This window comes from Cryptomeria japonica, chromosome 1 (assembly GCF_030272615.1).
Source record: "Cryptomeria japonica chromosome 1, Sugi_1.0, whole genome shotgun sequence".
In the NCBI taxonomy this organism is placed as follows: Eukaryota; Viridiplantae; Streptophyta; class Pinopsida; order Cupressales; family Cupressaceae; genus Cryptomeria; species Cryptomeria japonica.
This window is the reverse complement of record NC_081405.1, coordinates 336,044,679-336,067,802: the sequence shown is the minus strand read 5'-3', so window position 1 is coordinate 336,067,802 and position 23,124 is coordinate 336,044,679. Positions and strand designations below refer to the sequence as shown.

The window sequence follows — 23,124 nt, the reverse complement described above, 5'->3', positions numbered from 1 at the left end:
TAACAAAGTTACAGGTGTTTAGGGATTTAAACCGTAACCAACGTAGGGATTAGATTGTATTATATCTCAATGTTTATGAATTTTGCCCTTTTTTTAACAAAGTTACAGGTGTTTAGTGATTTAAACCGTAACCATCTGAATCCAAGCTCTGGTAGGTATAAACTCAGAATCTAGCCACTGTCAGAAGAATAGATGAAGTATGAAATCCCATTACTAAGAAATAAGGTACTAACGCAGATGTTTATAGAATGTCATACTGGTCCAATATCTTGGAAAGAATTTATGCCAAATGGAAATACTTACATAAGTCAACTTTCAGAGTGCTTGTTATACTTAAGTACAAAGCGAATCGTAACAGATACAGATGAATAGCTATGGTACAAAGCAAAGAATCATTTGCTTCCCTAAAATTTGGACTCCAATATGGCCTTCTGTCTTTGCAACTGACCTCCCAGCTGCCAAAATTCTCTTCTAATTTTGCTAATTTTACAGATGTCGAATACCAAAAAATATGAATACAACTGTGGCCCACAGTCGTTCATTGTCAACTTTTGGAAGAAGTAAAGGAATGTAATTTATCAGAACCATCTTTTGCCATTCTTCAAATTCTTAACTTGCATTACTAACTCCTCCCGCTTCGCTTCAACTTCAGCATACCGAAGGCTCATTTGAAAATAGCGCTCACGCATATCCTTTAACTCTGTCTCAAGAGAAGATGTCGTTCGCTTATATCGAGTAAGATCATTCACTACTTGATCAACACTTCCAAAGTTCTGCAGGGCAGCCACATGAACATTTTGTTCATGGCCCAAAAAGCTGTGAAAACCAAACGAGTTCAGAAACATGTAATAGTTTAATATAGCTAAGCAGAAAATCAATATAACTTTTATTTTGATATAACAGCAACCATTTAAGAGTCTTCTTATGCTAACCTGTATTGTCTATTATTGAGAGGTCTAGAATAATTCCAGCTTACAGTTTCAATGAAGGAAGATACACACATCTTTTGTATTGAAATTGAAAGCAAAAACCTAAAATGGCGCATCCCCTATTTTTTGTATGTCACAGTTTTAACTTTTTATAGACAATGCGGAACTGTTTAAGTTGCTAAGTCCTTGGTGCTGTGTGATTCAAAGATGACAAAAGTAACAGAAACATCTGTGACATCGTATATTCTTCGAAAGTTAAACATTAGAACCACTTAATGGACGGATTTTGCATGGACCTCATAGAATTTCAGTAATGAAAATGTGAAATGAGAGCATATGGAAAACTGAGTGCAATATCAAGGTTTTGGTACATAAAATAATGCCCTTTTAGAAGTTGACATGTGGAAGAACTGGGTTTGGCGAAATAGGAAAGCGCTAAGATCACAAAGGTAAACAAAATAGGAAAGCGCTAAGATCACAAAGGTAAACAATTATATAACTTAGTAAATAAAGTAGCATTGCTGTGTTCATTTATAATATGCCAATGGAGATTCCATTTGCCTTGTTCAAGGCTCCAAATGTGACATTTAATTACCATTGATAGCAAGTGACATTCCAGAATTGACTTGGATACTTCCAATGCATAAGAGGATGATTCCAAGTCTTAAAAAAGGGGTTAAGAAGTCAAAAAAGAACTCTTGATAGTTTAGAGAAATGTGAAACAACATTTTTGAGCACCAAAACACAGTTCCAGTCACAGTGAACCAGATAGAGGGCTGAAGCAAGCCATTGCAGTTGTAATTCTTCCTTTTGTACTGTATTACAAGTATAAGAAGGGATGGAAGTGCTATTGGAACCTACCAATCTGGGTTTTCTCCTCCAAATTGATGGTTTCAAAAGTGAAAAACTTGCATGTTAAGTGTGTGTTTTTGCTTTGCATTATTTCCGGTTTTTATAAACATAGTTCAGATCCCAAAAGGAATAAGCACGACTCTAAACAGAGAATGATAACAATTGAGGTGATTTAAAATCCACATAGTTTTGTAGACAATTATGGATCACTCATATACTCATCTTCTAGTCTCAATACACCAATTGGGGTATGTATTAGTAACTTCTTCCTTCTTGGGAAGGCAAGGAAGAATATCGTAGAGCAATTTTGTTCTGAGAAATTATAAAGGGAGCTTAATCTATGGAGGATCATTATTTTTTTGTTGCAAACTTAAAAATGAGGCAACATGGGAAGCTCTTCTAGCAGGTTTGTGAGCAACATTCTCTGAAAATTTAAGAAAGCTGATAGTAGAAGGTGAATTCTATGGTAGTAATCAATGCCTTTCAAAAAGCGTCATCTCCTAGTTGCAGACTAAACCAGTGTGTAGAAAAGGTGACAAGTCAAAAGAGAAGCTTGCAGAAACCAGTTTTGTTTGTTGCAGGCATCATCTGAATATAGATTAAAAATTATATAAATAAGTTCAACAATTTATACTATTACGATTAATAGAAAATATTAGTTATAATGTTAAAATAAATTGGATGAGTAAACTTGCTTCCTTTGTATCGAGTAACAATTTTTAACATTAATAATCTATATTAATATTTATTATTTATAAATTTATATAGTAATTTTATTAATTACAATATTATATGATAAATTTATTAATTATCAATATTAACTTTCGAATAATATATATTAATATTACTTTAATACATTAACCTTTTTGTGTCGGCCATACATTTTATTTAATTTGTTTGGTATTTTTGTACATGGCCTCTCTAATAGTTTTTGTTAACATTCTCACAACATTAACTCCACCCCGTGCTGCCACAATAGTTATGCCTCTTGACATAATTTCTATTTTATTTTTTTTTATTTTAAAGGGATATCCCTGTGACACAGCCCAACACTTGAAATAATAATATTATCATTTAGTAATATTATATTTACAAAATTTTATAAACATTTAATATTATATTAAAGTTAAAATAAAATTTTACTCAAGAATTAAAATCTAAATAATAATTCATGCAGCTGGGTATGCAAACTGATTTATTTTCTTTTAACTTTTGCTCCCATATAAATGCAATTGGATAACCAAAAAACACATGCACATGAACAAACATGTAGCCACAAGTACCCATATTTGATGACAACATGTTTCATGAAAGTTTTTTAATATTTAAAACTCCATACATTAAGACATTCTGACATAGACATCAATACATCAAAAACAATTGACAATTTTGAAAGGAAATAGTAAATATCGTAAACAAATATCAGATTCTCAAAGTTGTTTACATGCCTAAAGACGCCATCAAAGGTTACAACACTTCAACAAAAAGTACCGACTGCAGCCATTAATTTTTAGGGTCCATGTTTGGCAACAAAGGCCTGTGGTGGCAACTTTTTCGTCAAGGGGTCCAGACTCTACCAATCTGGAAATCTTAAAGTCAGACATTATAGTGCAACCAACATAGCAGCCAACATTTTTGTAGCTGACGTGCTTGCAGAAATGACAATACAACTAGCACTCCATAACCATTTTAATGCTAATATGTCTCACATCAGTTACCCCTAGGCTATAGTGGGAGATGATTCTTCTTCAGCATCACTTTCAAAATCTGAAATTGGACCACTGAGGCGATCTTTACAGCATCAGCATATTCATATTAGGAAGAGTACAGACTCTAAGCCTCAATCTATGTATTTGGATGGTTGGTCATGCTCATTTGTGAGTTATCTATCAGTAGAAGCACCACTCACAGCTGATGACCCTTAACTCTCAATAGCTTAGCGAATAATTAAAGTAGTGGGGGGTGTAGGCAGGACCAGCAATTGAAACTGATTCGGTTGAAACACCAATTGAAAAAGAAGCAAAAATACTTGATCCATCAGTTGATCCATGTTGTAACCAGCATCCATAGCAGTTTCTATAGTTTCTTCAGACCCAGGGACAAATAGACAGTTCAGGTCCAATTCTTGACCAAGTAGTTCCTATAGTCCAAGCATCTGCCAGGATGGATTATGGGGGATTGGCATGTTGAATTGAGAAATCAATTATAGGGCAGGCATCCCTGCCATTTTCATATCCTCCAGCAGCAGTTTGAAATTAAGAGAGAACATAGGTGGTATGATGTTGATTTTGGGTGCATTGATGCTGGGTCGTAGAACTCCTTAGGCTTTCTTTAAGGACCTCTTACAAATGTGTTTCCTCAGCTATGAGAGCATTAAGCTGTCATCTCTTATGATTTTCTCTATTGCATTTGATGGATGGGTGGCCTTGTGTATGGGCTAATCTCTAGAATCATTGTTACTATGTTGATTTTCATATGCGGTTTCTAGGGGTGGTCCTGGAGGATGTTGGAGGTCAATCCTCCAAATAAAACTAACTTCAATTTTCTATCGGAGTTTATTTATCTGAAGAAGATTTTGGATTTATTGTCTGTTCATGATCAACATGTTGATTTGAGACTTGTTTCCTAATCATGAAATGTGGATAGTTTCATAGCGTGTTGAACTAGTGATGAAATTAGTGTTGCATAGGCCAGACACATTCATGGGGTGTTCTTGGCAGATTGTGTGGATGTTGATTTTTGGTCTTTGGTTTCAGTTCTTAGGCATGGTCTATAGATAATGCAAGTTTTGGAAGCTCGGGAACATAATTTAGGAGCATTTGGTGATAGAAATAATCGTTGGATAACTCCTATGGACAGCATGTTCTCGGTGCTTTGCTCTAGGCCTTTTGTGCACATCTTTCAATCGTGCACATTTTGGAGCTCACTAGGAGCATTTGGTGATTGATTGCTGGTCAGTTAATAAAAACCCTACATTTTTGCCATCATTTCTTGGAGGATTGTTTAGATGGGTAATTTTAGGATTATGATGCTGAAACCTATTGTTGGAATGATTTGAGCATATGCTGCATCTAGGAATGTTTGGTGATCAATATGTGATCTGATCATTCTCAGCCTAACCATCAGAAGCTGAAGAATCACAAGTGGAAGAGCAACTGTTTCATCTGCTTTCATCGTCTGTCACAGTGTTTTAGCCTTTGCAACAATTTAACATTATGTAGCATTATCTAGATAGGTTGTTATTACCAGATAGTAGATAGAATAGCATAGATTTAGTTAGTGGAAGATAGACAACCATCCATCTCCCTTGATAGCATACCATATACAAAATGCACAAAGCAATAAAAAATTTGTTCCAGCTCTATTATCTTTCCTCATTGTCAGTCTCTAGATGTTATTTATCATTTCTAAATCATCGTTTAATATCGCTTCCCATATAGCACATCTAGATTCTACCAATTTAGAGTGTTGTCCCCCAAATATACACTGAGATCCCAAACGGTGCTAATCTGGAACTTGCTGACAAGGAATGAGTAGCTATCAACAAGAATGCCTAATTCATAAAGGACTAGCCTTTTCCAAAACTTAAAAAAATTTAACCAAATTCAGCAGAGATAAATTTGGCAAAGGAAATTTTAAAACCAGATTGGCAAAAGCTAAATTCAGATTACAAATTTTGCCAAATCATATTCACTCGTGTCAGAAAAAAGTCATAGACCGGAAAATCGCCAAGGACTCGCCAAACTCGGCGAGTCCGAGTACGATACATGCCCCCCAAGTCTGGCGAGCTCGGACTCGGACTCGTCCGAGTCCAGGGGGTGAACTTGCTATACTCGCCGAGTTGGCGAGTTTGGCCTAAAATGACTAAACTCTGCGAGTCCAGTGCTTGAAACTCGGCCGTTGGCTGGGTTAAATAAAATGACAAAAAAAAATTTATTGCTATTTTTTTTAAATGAATGATCTCGTCTTTGTTCACTACAACCTCCGCCTGAGAATGAGAAAAATTAGGGTTACAACATGTCAGCCAATAGAAAAATAACACCCGACGCCTTTATTAAATAATAAAAGTCTTTTTGGCCTTGCGGGGCACTACCCCTCGACCCCGCCCTGTATCGCGACAGGGAGCGCGCAAGGGGCACTGCCCCTTGACCCCACCTTGGGGGCACTGCCCCCAAACCCCCGTCAAAAAATATGGGGGGAAACTGCGTCGATAGAAGTAGGGAAAATTTAACCTCCGATTCTGACACTAATTGGATCGACCAGGTAGATATAGAGGCTGAGACTGTAGCCATGGCAGAGGAGGAGCGGAGAGAACGAGCAGAGACAGGAGATTCAGAGGCAAATAGTGACACAGGTGTTCCTGATGTTGGTGAGCATGGCATGGTGTCACAGGGAGCAGCTATGGTTGTCGAATCATCCAGGACCTACCTTAGACGCCTTCGCAAGGGGCTGGGGCCAGGGCCGGAGGGTGCAGACTCCTTTGAGCCATAGGCTTGTAGTTGTATTTACCTTTGGTATTTGTATAGAACATTTGATGATGATCATATGATGACATGGATTTTTTATTCCATGAGTTTTGTAATATCGTATACATTTGACAATATTTATATATCTATGTTTGCTATTTCCTTCAACTACAATTTGCGTTTATGCTTATGTGATTGATGTATACTTGTGTATGTAATCAAATGAGCCGAGTTTGATGATGTTATTGTGTCTTTAAGGTGTATTCAATAAAGGGTGCATGAAACAAGTTTTAAATCTTTAAAAATCTCTAAATTTCTTGAGTTTTTCACTTTCCCGAGTCCAGCTAAGTCTGAAGCCGAGTCTGACTCCGAGTCCCGAGTCCGAGTCCAAGTCACCTTGCCGAGTCCGAGTCCCGTTTCTATGGAAAAAACTGATCCTGGTTTACATCGCCTAAGTCCTCTTATCAAAGTATATGCTGAGAATGGGATAGAGACCATGACCAACTTACGCATGGTCTGAAGTTGAGTCCAAGATTGGAAAAGGTTCAACAGTAAAAAAACATTGCCAAAAGCCATATCTCATGAAAGTCCATCTCCCAATGCCTGCTTTAGCAACATACAGAGCTGCAGACCATGTTTCAAACTGTTGATGGCAAAGGAAGAAATCTCTCCAAGACACAATTCAGGCTACATCAAAGGAGCTCCAATGCTAGCGCCACTGTCAAAGCTGCTTCTTCCTCAAAACAAGAACAAGGAAAGATGAACAGCTGCACCAAAATTGCCATGACACATCGAAGCCTTGCAACAAGGTTGTTACAAGCTTCACCATAACAGGTCCATTGAGATTATCTATCACAATTTTTGATCAATATGAGACTTATTTTTACAAAATAATTAAATCAAATTCAGTTAGCAATTTTGGCTGAAATAGGAACCTTAATTACAGGGTTCAGCAGATTTAATGGTTGAAAACTCAAGATTCATCAAATATTCTAGTTGCAGAAATAAATTCACCAGTTTCGAAGATAAATTTGAGTCATTGCAACTACATTTGGATGTCAAATTTTCAACCATCAATAACATGGGTTTCTTTTCCCTCATACTTCCACGAATTGAATTTCAGATATTAAATATTTCTGGTGCTTTGCAGAGATATCACGGATTATATCTCTAACATCTTTGAGCCTATTCATTTCATCTACAACCTGATGGATGAAGGTGGCCTTTTGCTACTGCACTAAGCACTAGTTCCCTCTAGGATAGCATACTTCCATATGGAAGAGTGCTCCAAATGTTTGCATTTGCTATATTTTTATAACAGCCTTCCTATAATATAATTCTACTTAGATTTTTGTGCATTTGTCATTCAGGCGAAAGCAGAAGTATCATTAAGCAATATAATCTACGGTATATCAGTACTTTAATTAGAATCTAAAGGAAGCTCTAGAAGGCCTGTTTCTGGATTTAACTTTTCTAAACTACTAATATGATGTAACTTTAAAATTCTTAACATATATTTGTAAACTTCTTAACAAACATTTGATATCACAATTGTATCAGCAAATTCTACTAATATAAAGTACGTATTAGAACAAAAGTTACAATTACAAATTTAAAATTATAAAGGAAATAAAGGCAGTTTAATAGAACCTGTGATTTATTTTTATTTAAATATTTTTTTAAATGTCTAATATCTTAATTCAATCTTGTTTAAGACATTTATAGTTTAATTTATCATGGACATTTTTAGGAATCTTACATCTTCTGAATTCAAACAAGAGCCACAATTTTGTGATATAGATAGGACTGGGGAGCTACCTTCATTTCTTTCCATCAATAATTCTAGTCATCTTGACATCAAGCAACTCTGTCGGACAAGTAGAGAACATTAAGAATGGTACTGTATATCAGTTGAGGAAATCATCCTAATTAAGACAAATTCACATTTATACTGTATCAGTTGGAGAAAACCTTGCTCCAAAGCAGGCTTTGTGTTGGACTTTACTTGCATGATCAAATATCAATCAACTGAGCGTCACTTATAAGACACAGGAAGGGGTACCTTTTCTTCTGAAATGGTTAAAAAAGAAGAGCAAATGATTCCCTTATGGGCACTATAGGGTGGTCTGATGGATTTCTATTACATCCCATTTATGCCCTAGTTGTTTTTATGCTACATTACACCATGTTGTTTGTGCCCTAGGTTCATGTTATAATTGAATGATGATGCCCTAGATGGTATTTGTGCTCGGTACAGTGAAATGATGACCTACAATGGTTAAATTGATATTTTGATATTTAACATGATGATATTTAAGATGTTTTATAATATTTTGAAATGTCAAAGTTATGACAAGATTTCAGGCTAATTGTTTGAACTAGCCAAGTGTGTGTAGGGGTTCGTCGTCCTCCAAGAAGGGAGGGGAAGTATCATCAAGTCGGGAAGTAAGGAAAAGAAGAACTTATGCCATCTGGGGACCCTAACCCTAAGTCAGGTAGTCTCATGTTGACCTTGATTAATTACGTCAACCCGTCGCATCAGGTAACCCTACCTAGTCTGTATAGAGGTTTTAGGATTTCACGACGTAAGTTATTGATTGTTTTACAAGTTAATTTGTTATTATTATTAATTTATAATTAATTATTTTATTAATAATTAAATTAAAATTGATAGTGGCTGATGTTTTATAGCATATATATATTTATATGTATATATATATCAATATACATATCTTATGCAAATACATGTATATGAGAGTACGCATACACGACCGTATACGTGCTCCCATAGGCATGCATACATAAGATGTATAGATTCATTATATTCATATATATAAATATATGAAAATACTAATACTCTTGCAAAGGTAAGGTTCATTTTTAAAATACCATACGCCAACTTCATTTGGCAATTTTAATAAGCCAAGTGTGATAGGGGGGGGGGGGGGGGGGGGGGGGACCTTGTTATTTAAATTAATTTAAAAACCATTCTTTAGCCGCTAGAGGTATAAGTGGCACAAAAATAAGGATATTAAAAATAATGGATATTGAAATTAGAAGCTTTGAAAAGAAGAGCAAGGCTTTTTGGCGTGAAGCACTGAGTCTTCACCGGGAAGCAAATAGGCAGGGAAATGGCATGAAGCATAAAGGAAGAATTCTCATGACTCCTTGAGCAGATTTGCAAAACCACATGGTATTAGGGCATATTGGTGCTGGAATACGTTTTGGTGGAAATATATAGGTGGATATATGAAAAGAACAACACACTTTTTTTCACTTCTACTAGTGGCTGAAAAGAGATTTCTGCTCTGCAAGCTAAGGGTTTAGGTTCTTACTGGTAACGTGGGAGAAAAGAGGATTCGCTGTGAAGAGCGCTGGGCAGGAAACATTCAGCTGGTTTACTCTTCAATATTCAGGTCATGTTATGACATCAAACCCTAACCTCTTAAGTATATGTTCTTCCTTTCACTTTGAGCAAAGAAATAAAAAACACGTTATACAGATGTATCTTGCAGTTTGCTGTTCTTCCATTGTTGTAGGTGCATACTAAAATTGGAAGTCTTCCTGTTCTTTCAATATGCTCTTAGTCGAAAAAAGAAAGGATTTAAAAATTAGTTGAATGCAGACCTCATACCTGCATACAGGTGTAACCTATATATATACAAGGAGATAAGTAATCTGGGTATGAATTGCAATCTGAAAATCATAAAGATTATAACCAGTAAGGAGGTGCAGAAATATATCATTCAGTTTGGAGGGTTTGCATACCCTAGACTTGTAGTATGAAGAATTTATCTTCTCAATTTTGAACTTACTCAGAATTAACCAAAATATTTTCGTCATCACACGTATATATACATATATATATATGAGGTATATATATATAGGTGTGAGATATAGCTTGGAAGAAAGGTGAGTGTAACTATTAAGTTATGCAGAAATATACCATTCAATTTGGAGGGTTTGCATACCCTAGCCTTGAAATATGAAGAATTTACCCTCTTTATTTGAGCTGTCTCAGAATTGTCTAAGTTTGAAAAATCATAACAGTAAGGATGATCTATCTATTTGAGATTCACCATCTCTAGCTCATGTTAAAACTAAAACCCTAGTCTAGGAAGGAAATGGGTAAGAGGAGCACAGCTGTACCATGATGCAGTTAGCATCTCAATTAAGAGAATACCCTCAAAATTGCAACGACAGCAGAGACATGTTGTGCATGGTGTTCATTTCAAACTTAAGAATCAAACGGACAGCTGGCGATTCTTAAACCCCTTACCTTCCCAATCCAAGGAATTTAATTGTATTATTAATAACCTTTTTGCAATCTTGAATGAGAAAAATAAAACAGAAACTTCTTATGAGAATTAAAGTTGATAACGAAAAAAATGTAAAACAATTGTGTGGCCAATAGTCTCTATGTGAGCGCAAATATGGTCAACTGTAAGTTAAAACCCACTTGTTCTAGACCTATGCCCTAGAACCTTAAGTTGCAGCCGAGAAGGGTGGAACTTTGATTTCACGCTTAAGAGTGATTGCAGCTATTTGAAAAACCTGTGAGCCAAGGAAGTGCTTATACCAGAGTGTCAATCAAGATGGTTAAGTTATCTTCAGCTTGGTAAGAAATGACCGGCTAGAGTGGTATTTCAGTGCTCATTAATCCAGTTGGGCATAATAAATATTATTGGAGCACTTAGACTTTTAGTAAATATTACCTCAGTTCGAGAAGGTTTGATAGACAAGGGAGCTTATAACGCCTCTTAATGCAGATAGTCATATGTATAGAAATACATAACTTCACAGCTTCCTAATGCAGTTTGGCATTCGAACAAAATAAATAGTTTCACTGAACAGTATAGTAGCAGCACAAATGCTCATAATACGCACAGAACATAGAAGATAATGTTGATGAGGGAGATAGCAGCCTGTTGTCTATCTCATCATTTCCTCACTAAGGTAAGTTTACTGGTTTAAAGTTTAAACCATGCTACAATAAAACTAGAAGGGAACAATTTACAACTAAAATAAAATAAGGCCTTAAACCTCAAGATGAGGTAGAGTACCAACCGATACAATCAAACATGCCGAACTAGGGAGAACTATTGATTGTTTGATATTCATGTAATATTCGTGCGAAAAAGGACATTGTGTGTTAATCATTTGCAACTTAATGGCGGATGCCAATTTATAAAGGCCAAGTATGGGCTACTTCTCATGCGTAAACAGTACTGAGACTGTGTGAAATATGAATTATTCAACTGTTGTACTCATGAGAGAGAGCAGGTTGCTAGCTCAAGGGCACAAGTATGAACTCCATATTAAATTAATCTGGGGTTCTATCAAAGTAAGGATACATTATAAGAGTATAAGGCATCTCGAGTTTGTTGACCAACATGGGAAACTTGGATCCTACATGTATGATAGCCAATGAGCCTAATAGAGTCAGAATGCAGTAGCATAGAGACAGACATGAGGACTTGGTCACCTTCCGGAGTTCAATCCAACCAAGTAGGATGATGAACAATGGACTTCATGATTTAGCGTGTTTGCATTAACATAGAAACCCTCAATCAAGGTGAGGTTACTTTTGTAAGCGTCTACCAATATGTTAATCCAGATACACAATCCAATAAGAGGTCATACTAGTTAAGGGTAGCCTATAGTGTATGGCTGACTAGGGATCTGTTTAGGATTACCCTCCAGTTCAGATGGCATGAGTTAGACCTTTGTTACCTCCCTACAAAAGGTCGGCCGACTAGTAAGTCTGTGGTTGGGTGGAAAAGCGCCCTGATGATACTTTCCCTCCTCAATAGTCAGTTGATAAAGTTATGAAAGATTCAAAACTTTGGCATCTGGAGAAATGTATTTTCTAAACCTCTCCTTTCAATTTAATAGAAATGATTAAAGTTACATTTGTGTCTTCTGTTCATGCCTACAGCATAGATCTTTGTTTAATTCAAGCTTTCAGTTAAGATCTAGTTTCATTTCAGTTATTTGATGATAAAAAAAAAACGGTGATTTTTCCCTCCTTTTATTCATATATTTGAAAACTCTTTGTTGGAAGTTTCCTTATTTTCAAGGGATGCTTATAGGAGATAAGTACAAAGGGTCAAGGTACGCATCTCTTGGTAACTATGATAGCAAGCAAAGTTGCTTATGTAATTTGCAAATAATGGCCTCATTTTATTTGCTTTTAATTGCTTTTGATTTAGTACTATATGAATACTATTTTCTCATGGGCATAACAATTAAACGTTGGAACTTTGTTCATTCAATCTGCAATTCAATATACAATTTATGTCAACTCCAATCACCTGTCCTTTATGCATTCTATGCCAGGCACAATATCTTTGATGCAAATTCCCAAATAGATTGATCAAGGGATTCAAACCACAATAGTCCCCTTATTGTAGCTTGCTGGTATAATGTCCCACTTACCAATTTTTTTGACTTTATGATTTTTTTGTAATTTCTGAGCAATTGAACCCAAAATCTATGCAAACAAACCAACAACTAAGTCTAAAAAATATGCTGGTTCTGAACAGCACAAACTGAGATTTCATGAATGGCCAAATACATACAGAATTCATCTCTTTGATTACATCATTTTTCAAGAGAAATTCAAACTGAACTTACTGTCCAAAATAAGCTGGATTTCAGAATTATAAATCACAATGAAGTATCAACCAGAAACCTTTATTGCTTTATTGTTGTAATCTGCAAAGAACTACAGACAATACACTTAATCTTCAAATCAACTATAATGAAATGATATTTCAATATTTAACAGAGGAGATTCGATCTCCTTAAATAGAGAAATTACAAACACAGTTTCTAAAATAGAAACGAACGACGAAAAGGAAACTACCTAAACTACTAAAACAAGATAACCATTATAAAAACATTACAATATTATTTTAATACCCTCCCTTAATGATCATCCTACTAAGTACCCTCCAAAAGACATGACATAATCTGCAGGTCATTTGGCCATCAACGCATAGAAGGCTGACTCCTTGTCAAAATGCTTTGCAACATGGCTGAGACCCTCCTTGGTTCTACAGAATTTCTGGATATGACCAATGTTACCATAATTTGTCGACCACAATGCTTCCAACCTGATATTGGGTAACAAAGCCATCCCTTCCTTACACCGAGATTAGCTTCTCAAAAAAATTAATAGTTCTAAATGAACACAATTTTGTCCAAAAAGCCATTAAAAACTTTTGCAAAAGAATACCGTTCGCCCCAGAAACCCTAGGTACGACCCAAAACAAACTGCAAGAAACCATGTTTTTTTGCGGAAAAATTTGTCAAACCCTTGATCACACACGATCCTGTGAAAATTTTGGCAAAAACCTTTGTTATGTAAAAAAAAGGGTAAAACACCATGACCACGATTTTTAGGAAAAAATCATGCAAAACCCTCCTTGATTTTTTCCATAAAAATCATACAAAACAGATTTGAAAAACCCTTTACAATTTTTTTTCTTGGAAAAAAATTAAAAAAACCCATGATCAACAAACCCTAGTTGAGACAACTTGCGGATCAGAAACAACTTGCAAATTAGAAAACTCGTCACGGATCCAATCAAAAGAAAAACAAGACGTAGAAAACCCTTGTCCACCACCAAACAGAGGAAAGACCCATCACAGATGCAAAAAAACATAATTGTACGGTCATAAAAAGCCTTCCTATCCCCATGCAGAAAAAACCTAATCGTGCAGCAAATAATTTCAGACTTCATGTGTAGGGAAAGAACATGAATTTGGTTTGCAAATTAATGAACCTAGCTATTTGCGGACTAGAAACCCTCGGCACATAGAACACAAAGCCAGTCGCACGCGGACAATGGATAGTGAAATCCATTGCAAGCATAATCTTCACACCACCTTCAATTTAAAAAAAAAATGGAAACCCGTGCGATTTCAAACAAGAAAAATCCTTAATTTTCCTTTGAAAAAGACCCACGTGATTTCTCCCAAACGAACCTTTGATTTATATTAAAAAATTGAAAAAAAACTTTTGAAAAAAATTTTACAAAAAAAATTCATGAAAAAACCCACGAATTTCATAAACCTAGACCCTTCTCCATGAGGGAGTTAGGCCTAGACCAGCTCTGATACCATGAAATGATATTTCGATATTTAAAAAAGGAGATTTGATCTCCTTAAATAGACAAATTACAAACAAAGTTTCTAAAATAGAAACGAGCTACGAAATGGAAACTACCTAAACAACTAAAACTAAGATGACCATTATAGAAACAATAAAATAGTATTTTGATATACCCACTCAGACCTCTTTCAATTCAAATTAATAAGTAAAACTCATTAGAAACCTATAATAACTAGAGATGGTGATATAGAGGGATGCAGTTGTTTGATGACTGAATAGACTAAAATAACAACAAACCCTGGTATCACAGAATAGCAGATTTAATTCCTTGCAACTGCCGCAATCTCCTTGTATTCTCAAACATCCCTCCTCTAATGTTGTGTGGCAAGACTACAATGGAACAGCAGACTAGTGCAGTTAACAAATCTAGCATCAACAATTAATGGTGCCCAAAATGAACAGCAGCAAGAACATCAATCAGCAATGATCCTCCAAATATTTGCTTGCAAATCTAAATTGTCCTATTGCAGCAACCTCGCATGAAATTTCCAAAAAAGAAAAAGCATATGTTGTAGTGATACTTGTTACCTATAAAAATTTTAAACTTTGGAAGACCGCTCCCCTCCGCTATTTCTCTCATTCACCCTTGTCGCAGCCTTCCCGAATTTCCTAACTTCTGTCGCGGGATTCTTAACTTTTAGAATCGCTCGATCACCCGACCAACTTAGGGAAGTCTGCATAATGTCGATACCTTTGAGAAGTCGGACTTGTGGCCGTTTTCGAAAGGAGTTCCATAGTTGTGGAGTTGCCTGACCTCCCGACTTCCCGACACTCTTTGTGTTGTGGTGAATGTCCCGCTTTCTCAAGAAATTTAAAGGACACTATTGTTTCTAAGTAAGGATGTTTGCTGTAATTATGTCAAGTGATTTCAGTACTTCGGATGGAAGCACGAGTAATGGTACAGATAGGTTTTGCTTGGGCGTCGATGGAATTGAATGGGATTGTCAGATTGATAAAATAACGGCTTCTTGTCCTCCCACCTCGCCAATAGCCACATCATGCATTATTTTCAGGAAACAAATCAAGGCAAGATTTGTGAAGTACCGTCATTAATGGTCTTTAAGCAACCCAAATATGAAAAAAGGTGGCGGCATGCGTTACTTCATTTGATGCTGTCATTCTTGTAGAAAACATTAAAGATAGCCAAAGGGGAAAATTGTTGTCATATTTACATGCATCAGAATGGTCTTGCCTCATCATGATGAAATTGCCTTTCCATGATTCAGATTTGAACTGGCCAAAGATAGAGCAGGGGGATATAGTTCGGCAGTTACGGTCTTTTGCATGGAAAGCACAAATTGATTTCGATGAATATAGGAAGACCGTCACCCTATTAGATAAGATTGCAAAACAAGCAGAGAACCACGAACAACATCTACGAAAAGAGCTAGTGGCAGAGAGAAATTCGAATAATTGACTTCAGCGAAAATGGTGCTCCCAGTTGGAAGAGGTTCCATATTGCAGCCCGATGCCAACCCAATACAATGGCATATTCTTTTAAGTATGTCTGACTTTTTCCGAGCTACTGTTTTTGATTAGGAAGAATTTGAAGATATCTTGCTGACACTGATCGAGGAAGAAGAAAAGGCACATGAGATCGATAGACGGATTGCACAGTTGAACCCAGTACCTGACGACGGAGCCTGAGCCTGGTGGTCTTATAGTCTTATTTGTCGTGAGGCAGTTTATATTTTGATGTTGCTTTTAGGATTTTTGTTTTGAAACGGTCATAATCAAGACCATTAGCTTTAGTAACCATTTCTTGGAAACGGAAAAGACAGAGGTTTATAGCTATAAATAGGTAGATCATTTAATTTTTGAGGATCATTTGGGCAAACTTTGGTTTTCTCATTAGAGCAAAAACTTTTATGCATGGGATTGTCTACTATTTTTAATATAGAAGAACTACTGGTGGTTTTCATATATTCATAAGCTTTGAATTATGGTGTATGGATGCTTATATATTCTTTGAAATGGATGTCAGTTGATGAATTTATATTGAAATAGTAGATGATTTGATATTCCAGTTGTTGTGGAATATTAGCTGTGAATGGTGTTTTCCAGTAGCTTTATTTTAAAATCTGAAAAATTCTAAAAATGGTAGTAAGTATTATGAATGCCTTTATAAAGCTTTCTGGTTAAAAGCTCTTTCCTTATTTGCTTTCGGGTTAGACGCATATGTGTTGTTGTTTATTCATTGAAAATCATTAGAAGGTAGCTGCCACCTTGTAAAATAAGCAGAGAATCAGCCAGTTCACATTTTGTTAGGCTAGTTCAACTGTGGTTACATTTGCCATCTCTGTGGGCGTGAGAATATAGAGTTAGGTGACAAATCTGTTAACCAACAATACTGTAGCAAACTCCAATTCCTCCACAAACCAGCACAATTGTAATCCCCAAATGGATAACCAAATATTGGAAAAAAAGGTTTTCATCCTAGATCCCAAATGTAGAATTCAAGAGGGTTCTCATCTTCTCAAATGCTAAACAAACCAAGGGTTTTCATCCTTGGATGCCCTAGATTGAGAGAACTGCTCAAACATGAAAAAACACGAAGGATTACTTGAATGATTCCAAATGAAGCTACATGCCTCCTTTATATACCTTTCTAAATTGGGCCCTTGGGTCCTATATTTCCTATTTAAAAATAGTTTTAGTTTTAATTATAATTATAATATTATTATTACATTGCCCTTAAAATTAGAAATTACTAAGCCCAGCTTAAATAATATTCATTAATTATTTTAATCTTAAAATGGGTACATGAGCTGGTACATAGACAGTTTCCTTTTGTTTCTTCATTCTAGAATCTCTTGAAGTGCTGAGGATTTTGTATTTAGAGTCACACTAACTACCTTGCAATGCTATACTTGATGCCCTTCCTTGGCTTCTCATAGAAAGGCACAGTATCACTGTACAGTTCCATAGTCTATTTTATTGACATAGCATTCTAAAAGCAAGGTTTATTATCCTACAACTCTACTCATCATTTCCCTTATAGGAAACAGTTGGGACTTTCCTCACTTCCATAAATCCGGTCCCTAGGATCTCACCTCATAAATCAACTAAGAGTTGTTTATAGATACAATTCCAGGCATTTAAAGCTCAGATATTGTGTAACAAATTGTACAGTATATTCTTACAATTTGATGTTTATTAGAATCCAAACTCTAAATAGAAAGCAAAGACAAAATCAGATTTAAAGAAAGAAAACAAAGGCAGCCCAATTTAAAAAAAAGAAAACAAGCAAGTCACAAGGAGGAAACGACCAGTTGGAAACCCATAATTTACTTTCTAGCACCAAAAATGATTTTTTATTTTGCTCACAGGTCAAAAGTAGAGAAGCACGCACGTTCATTTTTTAACCATGCCAACCAAATATTGATTTACCTTTTGAGTTGTGACTTGTACATTGCATTTGATTCCAATGCCTCTGCCAATTCAGTTTCCAAAGCAAGAACCCTATCTACCATATCACCTGACTTTGTTTCTTTAAATCTTGAATGTTGAGATTGTAAGTGCTTATTAACCTGAAATAACACATAAATTTACATCTGAGAGCTTAAATAGATATTGTTAAGGAACACTGCATGCTGCAGTATATTATTGTCACTCAACATGTAAATTTCAAGTCTTAAAAGCAGAAATATTACCTCCTTTAACTTCTCAACTTCTTTCTGAAGCAGTTCCTGAGCACCAAGTTTGGTTAGAAGTTCATACTCTCGCTGTGACAGAGATGAGATTTCTTTTTGCAACCTTGTAAGCTAATAAGATGGAAAAAAGGATAATCAGCTATCTGGATCATCTAATGATGATCCAAAGACCATAAAATACATGGAAAAGGATTTAAAGATTAGAATTTAGATTAATGACTACACATTGAACTATAGGCCAAACCAAAGGATGAAGAAGCATTTGATATCTGCGATTGCACCATTACCAGACATAAACATGATTGAGAATCTAAAGGCTAAAGCTTTACGCTGAAATATTGTTATTAAGACCATTACATTATGTTCATTTACAGGGATTCCTACTTTGTCAACGGATTTGATAAGGACTCCTTCATTTACCAATTACCATATATTCAACTGCATGATTTTTGGAGTGTTGAGTGGAATGTGTGAGTCTCTTTGTGATTCATCCAACTGTGTGACCAAATTTAATCACGCTAGGTTTTATTTTCCTGGCAAATAAATTCATCTTTTGATTGTGAAGTTTATCTGCCTCATAATTGTTATAATCTAAGTTTACAACTTTTCTGGATTTAGCTATCTTTTAACAGTGAAGTTTATCTGGCTCATATTGTCTTTATACAAATTTACAATTTCTCTGAATTGTAAACTATCTGTTCGCTTCTATCACAATCAATGGATCTTCTATAAAAGACAACAATAAAAACTAGTACAGACTAGAAATGTCTTTAATACATCGATCTAAAAGACACCAAGAAATGTCATTCTCAAGGTCCCTATATTGGATTTGGAAAAGCCATCACTCAGTACATCACACTCACAACATCAGATGCTTCTCCCCCCTACTGCTACAGTAGGTTACCCTGTCCATGTATTAATAATATGAAATGCAGGTTGAGAAGGGAAGACTGACAAGTACCTCTAGTTGCAAATGATCTTCTTTAGAATCTCCTTGTGGTTGTTTAAACTGCTTATTAGCATTTTCCAAGTATCTAATCTTATCACACAGATCTTTCTCTTTTGCCTCAAACTCCTTCGCAAGACTCGCAAGCCCACTCTGTAAATTAAAACAAAAACTTGTTTGTTAGAATATAATACATAAATTTCCCTTAACCATAAGTAAGTCTTAAATTAGAAAAGTGTTTCTTGAATTTGTGTCATAAGTCACTCTTGATGTAATACAAAAATACTAAGTAACTTGCCTCTGCAAACCATAGCTTCTCACGGAGTTCAGCCATTTCCTTTGTATCCCGCGATGGTGATGTATGTCCTGTTTTACCATTGGACATGCTAAGAACTTTCTGCTCAGCCTTAGATAATGCATCCGTTCTTAATTTTAGCTCCTCCTCAAGTGATTTTACTTTGCCCTTGTATTCTTTTCTCTCTTCCTCTAGATCTTGAAGATTCCGTTGAAACTTGCTGTTTAGCCTTTTAAGCCTTGTGGATTCATTCTTTTGTCCAGCTTCTTGAGCACTTGATGCTTCTTTGGCACTGAGTTCTGTCTGCAAACGAAGAAGCTTCTCTTCCAAAGCAGCCTTTGAACGCTTGAGCCCCTCCCCTTCAGAAATGGCTACTTGCATCATTGTCCCCTTTTCTACTAATGACAATTTCTCAGCCCTTAGTCTTTCAAGTTCAGCATCTGCAAACTGCAAAGAATTTTCCAATTTTAACTTTTCTGCCATTATATCCTCAAGTGTGCTTCTAAGATTGTCCATTTCAGCCCTTAGATTGACAATTTCATGGGCCTTACTGCTAAGATCAATCTGCTCATCTTTAAGCTTTCGCTTCTCAGTCTCAATATGTTGTATCTTCTTTTCCAGGTCTTGAACCCTTTGCTTAAAGTTTTCCTCGCTTAGCTTTGCCTCCTTCAGCTGCCTGTTTGTATTTTCTTGCCTAAAATTCATCTCTTGTTCCTTTTCTTTGTAGGTAGTGATCTGCACAATCAAATCCTGGACCTTATTTTCATAGTCCTGTCTTACAGATGAGAGTTCCATTTCATATTGTCTAACTTTCCCTTGAGTTTGATGAAGAGAATCTTCCAATTTCACCTTTTCTGCACGAAGCTCTGATGCTTCAATAAGAGCCTTAGTAGCCATTCCCTCCTTTTCGTCAAATGTTGATGACATCTGCTCAGTAAGACGCTGCACCTCATTTTCTAGCTGCTGTACTGTGGTTGCTTTTTCCAAACGAACTTGACTGAGTGCTTCTTCTGATCTTAATTTTGCTTGTTCATTCTCTTTACTGGATACAAGAAGAGCCTCCATTTCAACAGACCAGACTTTTTCTTTCTTGGCCATATCCTTTTGCAAAATTGCCACTTCAGACTCTAAAGACTTCACTTGTTGGACGGAAAAGGAAAGCTGCCCTCTCAATTCATCCAACTGCTCCTCTCTATTAGCACAAGAAGCAGACAAGTCCAAGATTTCTTGTTCTTGCCTTGATTTTGATTCAGTATATTCTTTCATCAGGACATCAAGTTTCAGATGAGTTTTTTGGTGTTCCCGCTTATGAAATTCTGCCTCTTCTAAGGACCTAGACAACTTACTTTCTGATTCACGTAAATTATCTTGCAATTTTGTAATTTCTTCCCTGAGATCAAGCTCAAGTTTATGCAAATTAGTCTGAAGTTCAATTCCATGAGACTTGGCATTTTCTACATCTAGTTTATAAGATTCTCTTTCCTCTGTAATGTACCTTAATTGGGCTTCTAGTCCCAATATACGTTCTGATAATTGCACATTTTCTACCTCCAGATCTGTTATATGCCTCTCTAGTTCCTCTTTTGTGCTGTCTAATTCTACAGCTTTCCTTTTAGCAGTCTTGATCTCCTCCTGTGTAATTTGCAGTTCATCTTCCAAGTTAACTTTCTCCATTTGTAAATTTGAGACTTGCATCTCAAATTCACACTTTGAGGATCTCAAAGACTGAGCTTCTTCTGTGTGTAAGGATAACTGAAATTGCAATTCCTCCATGCTAGATCTACTAGAACGTTGTTCTTCTTTCAATTTCTGAATATCTGCTTGCAGTTCCACATTCACAAGCTCAAGTTGGTCAATTGTTCCTTGAAGATGTTTTTCTCTAGAAGCATAACTCTCCAGCTTCTGCTCAATCTGAGAAGCATATGCATCATGCTTACTGGCCATCTCTTGTACCCTTCTCTCAAACTCAATTTCCAAACCAGAATTCTGTTTTTGTAGCTCAAACACTTCATTCTTGGAATGATCAAGGGATGCTTCTAAATGAGCAACCTTAGATTTTAGTCCATCTATCTCCACTTCATCCATGGAAGTCCCTGTTTTGATAATTGAGTGTAAAGCATTTAAAGTGTCACTATTTTCTGAAAAATGCTGCTCTTCAACCTCAGCAATGGAGATGTTCTTTGATTCCAAATACTTATTTAATCTGTTCATCTTATAGATAAGTTCCATATTCTCATCTGTAAGCTCCTTGCAATCTCTCTCAAGCTCTTCAATCTCTCTTTTAGATATCTCCAAAGATTTGTGTAAATCCTCTTTTGATTCATCTCTATATTCTGTTATATTTGGATATGGTTTCTGAATCTCAGAATTGGATATTTGTGCCTCTAATTTCCTGATTTCTTCTTCCTTTAATGAGAGTTTTTGCATCCATTCTGCCTCAATACTCTGCAGTTTTACTTCAGCAGTAGAAGCTTCAAACCTTCTATTTGCACTGGATAGATGATCAATATCCTGTTGCTTAAGTCTTTCCTCTAGGTCTTGAGCAACAGATACCACTCGATTATATGATTCTTCTGTCTTTTGTAACTCCAACTTAAGATGGTTATTAGCTGTCTTATTAATTTCTATCTCTTCCTGCAACTTTTGAATGATAAACTCTGCATTTTCTACAGCAATACCTGCAGCATCCCCAATGCTATGACTTGCCATGGAGGCTTGCATGGCTGATCTTAGCTCTTCAACTTCTTTCTTAAGGTTGTCCCGTTCAACCTTAGATTGAGAGAGTTGCAACCCTATTTCTGTGTGGAGCTGCACTCCTTCATTGTCTTGCTTTTGCTTCTCTTCTGAAAACTTCTCTAGCTCTGCATTTTGTTGCTCAATAGTCTCCTCAAGCTCTTGGAGAGCGGAAACAAGCTCCATATTGGAATCTTGTGTTTTCCTTAATTGCAGATCCAAATTAGCATTAGATTGCTTCTGAAGCTCTATCTCTTCTTGCAATTCCTTAACAGTGCGCTTTGCATCATCTACATCAAATCTTGTGTTGTTCAAAGCACTCTCTCTCTCTGTAGAAGCCTGCAGGGCCGACTTTACCTGTTCAACTTCCAACTTCAAGTTGTCTCTTTCAACTTCTACTGCAGAAAGTTCTATTTCCAGGTCTGAATTATGTTTTGTCTGTTCAGAGAACTGATGCTTCAGCATTTCCATCTCTGCACCTAACTTTCGAGCATTTCTTTCCCATGTCATAGCTTCTGTCCGGAGCTCTTGAATGGTTGCCTCAGCAGTTTCCAAGAATCCTTTAGAATGCTTTTGGAGATTAATTGCTGATCCTGTACCCTTACCGTTAAAAGGTGAGGAGGGACTTGATCTGTAGGAATCTTGGCCATTTCCTGTCCTGCTTGTTGCAGTACCATCTCGAGAGCCTCCTGAATCATGTCGTCTATGTAAGTGATATGCCGAATCAGAAGATGACACCAAACCGCCATGTAATACATTTTTGGAGTTTCCATTTGCAGTACCACTTCCAGATAATAGAACTTCGCCTGAGTCAGAGCTAAACCTTGAGCTTGAAGGTGAAGAAGCACCATCCTACAAGCAATTTGTAACTAAACAGTTGAGACCTTGAGTAGAACAGATTAATTCAATCCCAGAGCTAACAAAATATTAAGAAACCTTCCTTTTACACATCCAACTTATTTGTCATTTTCTCTGTTTGATTGAGAAATATCAAACAAAAGCAAGAAATACCAGTCCAGAAATATTCAAGATTTGCTACTCCTGTATTATCGAAATTTCAAAAAGTAAAAA

The 23,124-nt window shown here is 36.2% G+C and overlaps 1 protein-coding gene across 2 annotated transcripts in view; it reads right to left on the bottom strand.

The window, feature by feature from the left end:
* Positions 1-221: 221 nt before the first annotated feature.
* LOC131043587 (uncharacterized) overlaps positions 222-23,124 on the bottom strand; it is a 109,226-nt gene continuing 86,323 nt past the window's right edge. For both annotated transcript variants that reach the window (XM_057976818.2, XM_057976817.2), the window contains exons 6-10: positions 19,324-22,905; positions 19,041-19,178; positions 18,080-18,190; positions 17,817-17,956; positions 222-816 (exon numbers count right to left, since the gene is read on the bottom strand). In XM_057976818.2, coding sequence (XP_057832801.2) covers positions 579-816; positions 17,817-17,956; positions 18,080-18,190; positions 19,041-19,178; positions 19,324-22,905 — 4,209 coding nt within the window. In that variant the 3' untranslated portion in view covers positions 222-578. The remainder of the gene's footprint in view (positions 817-17,816; positions 17,957-18,079; positions 18,191-19,040; positions 19,179-19,323; positions 22,906-23,124) is intronic.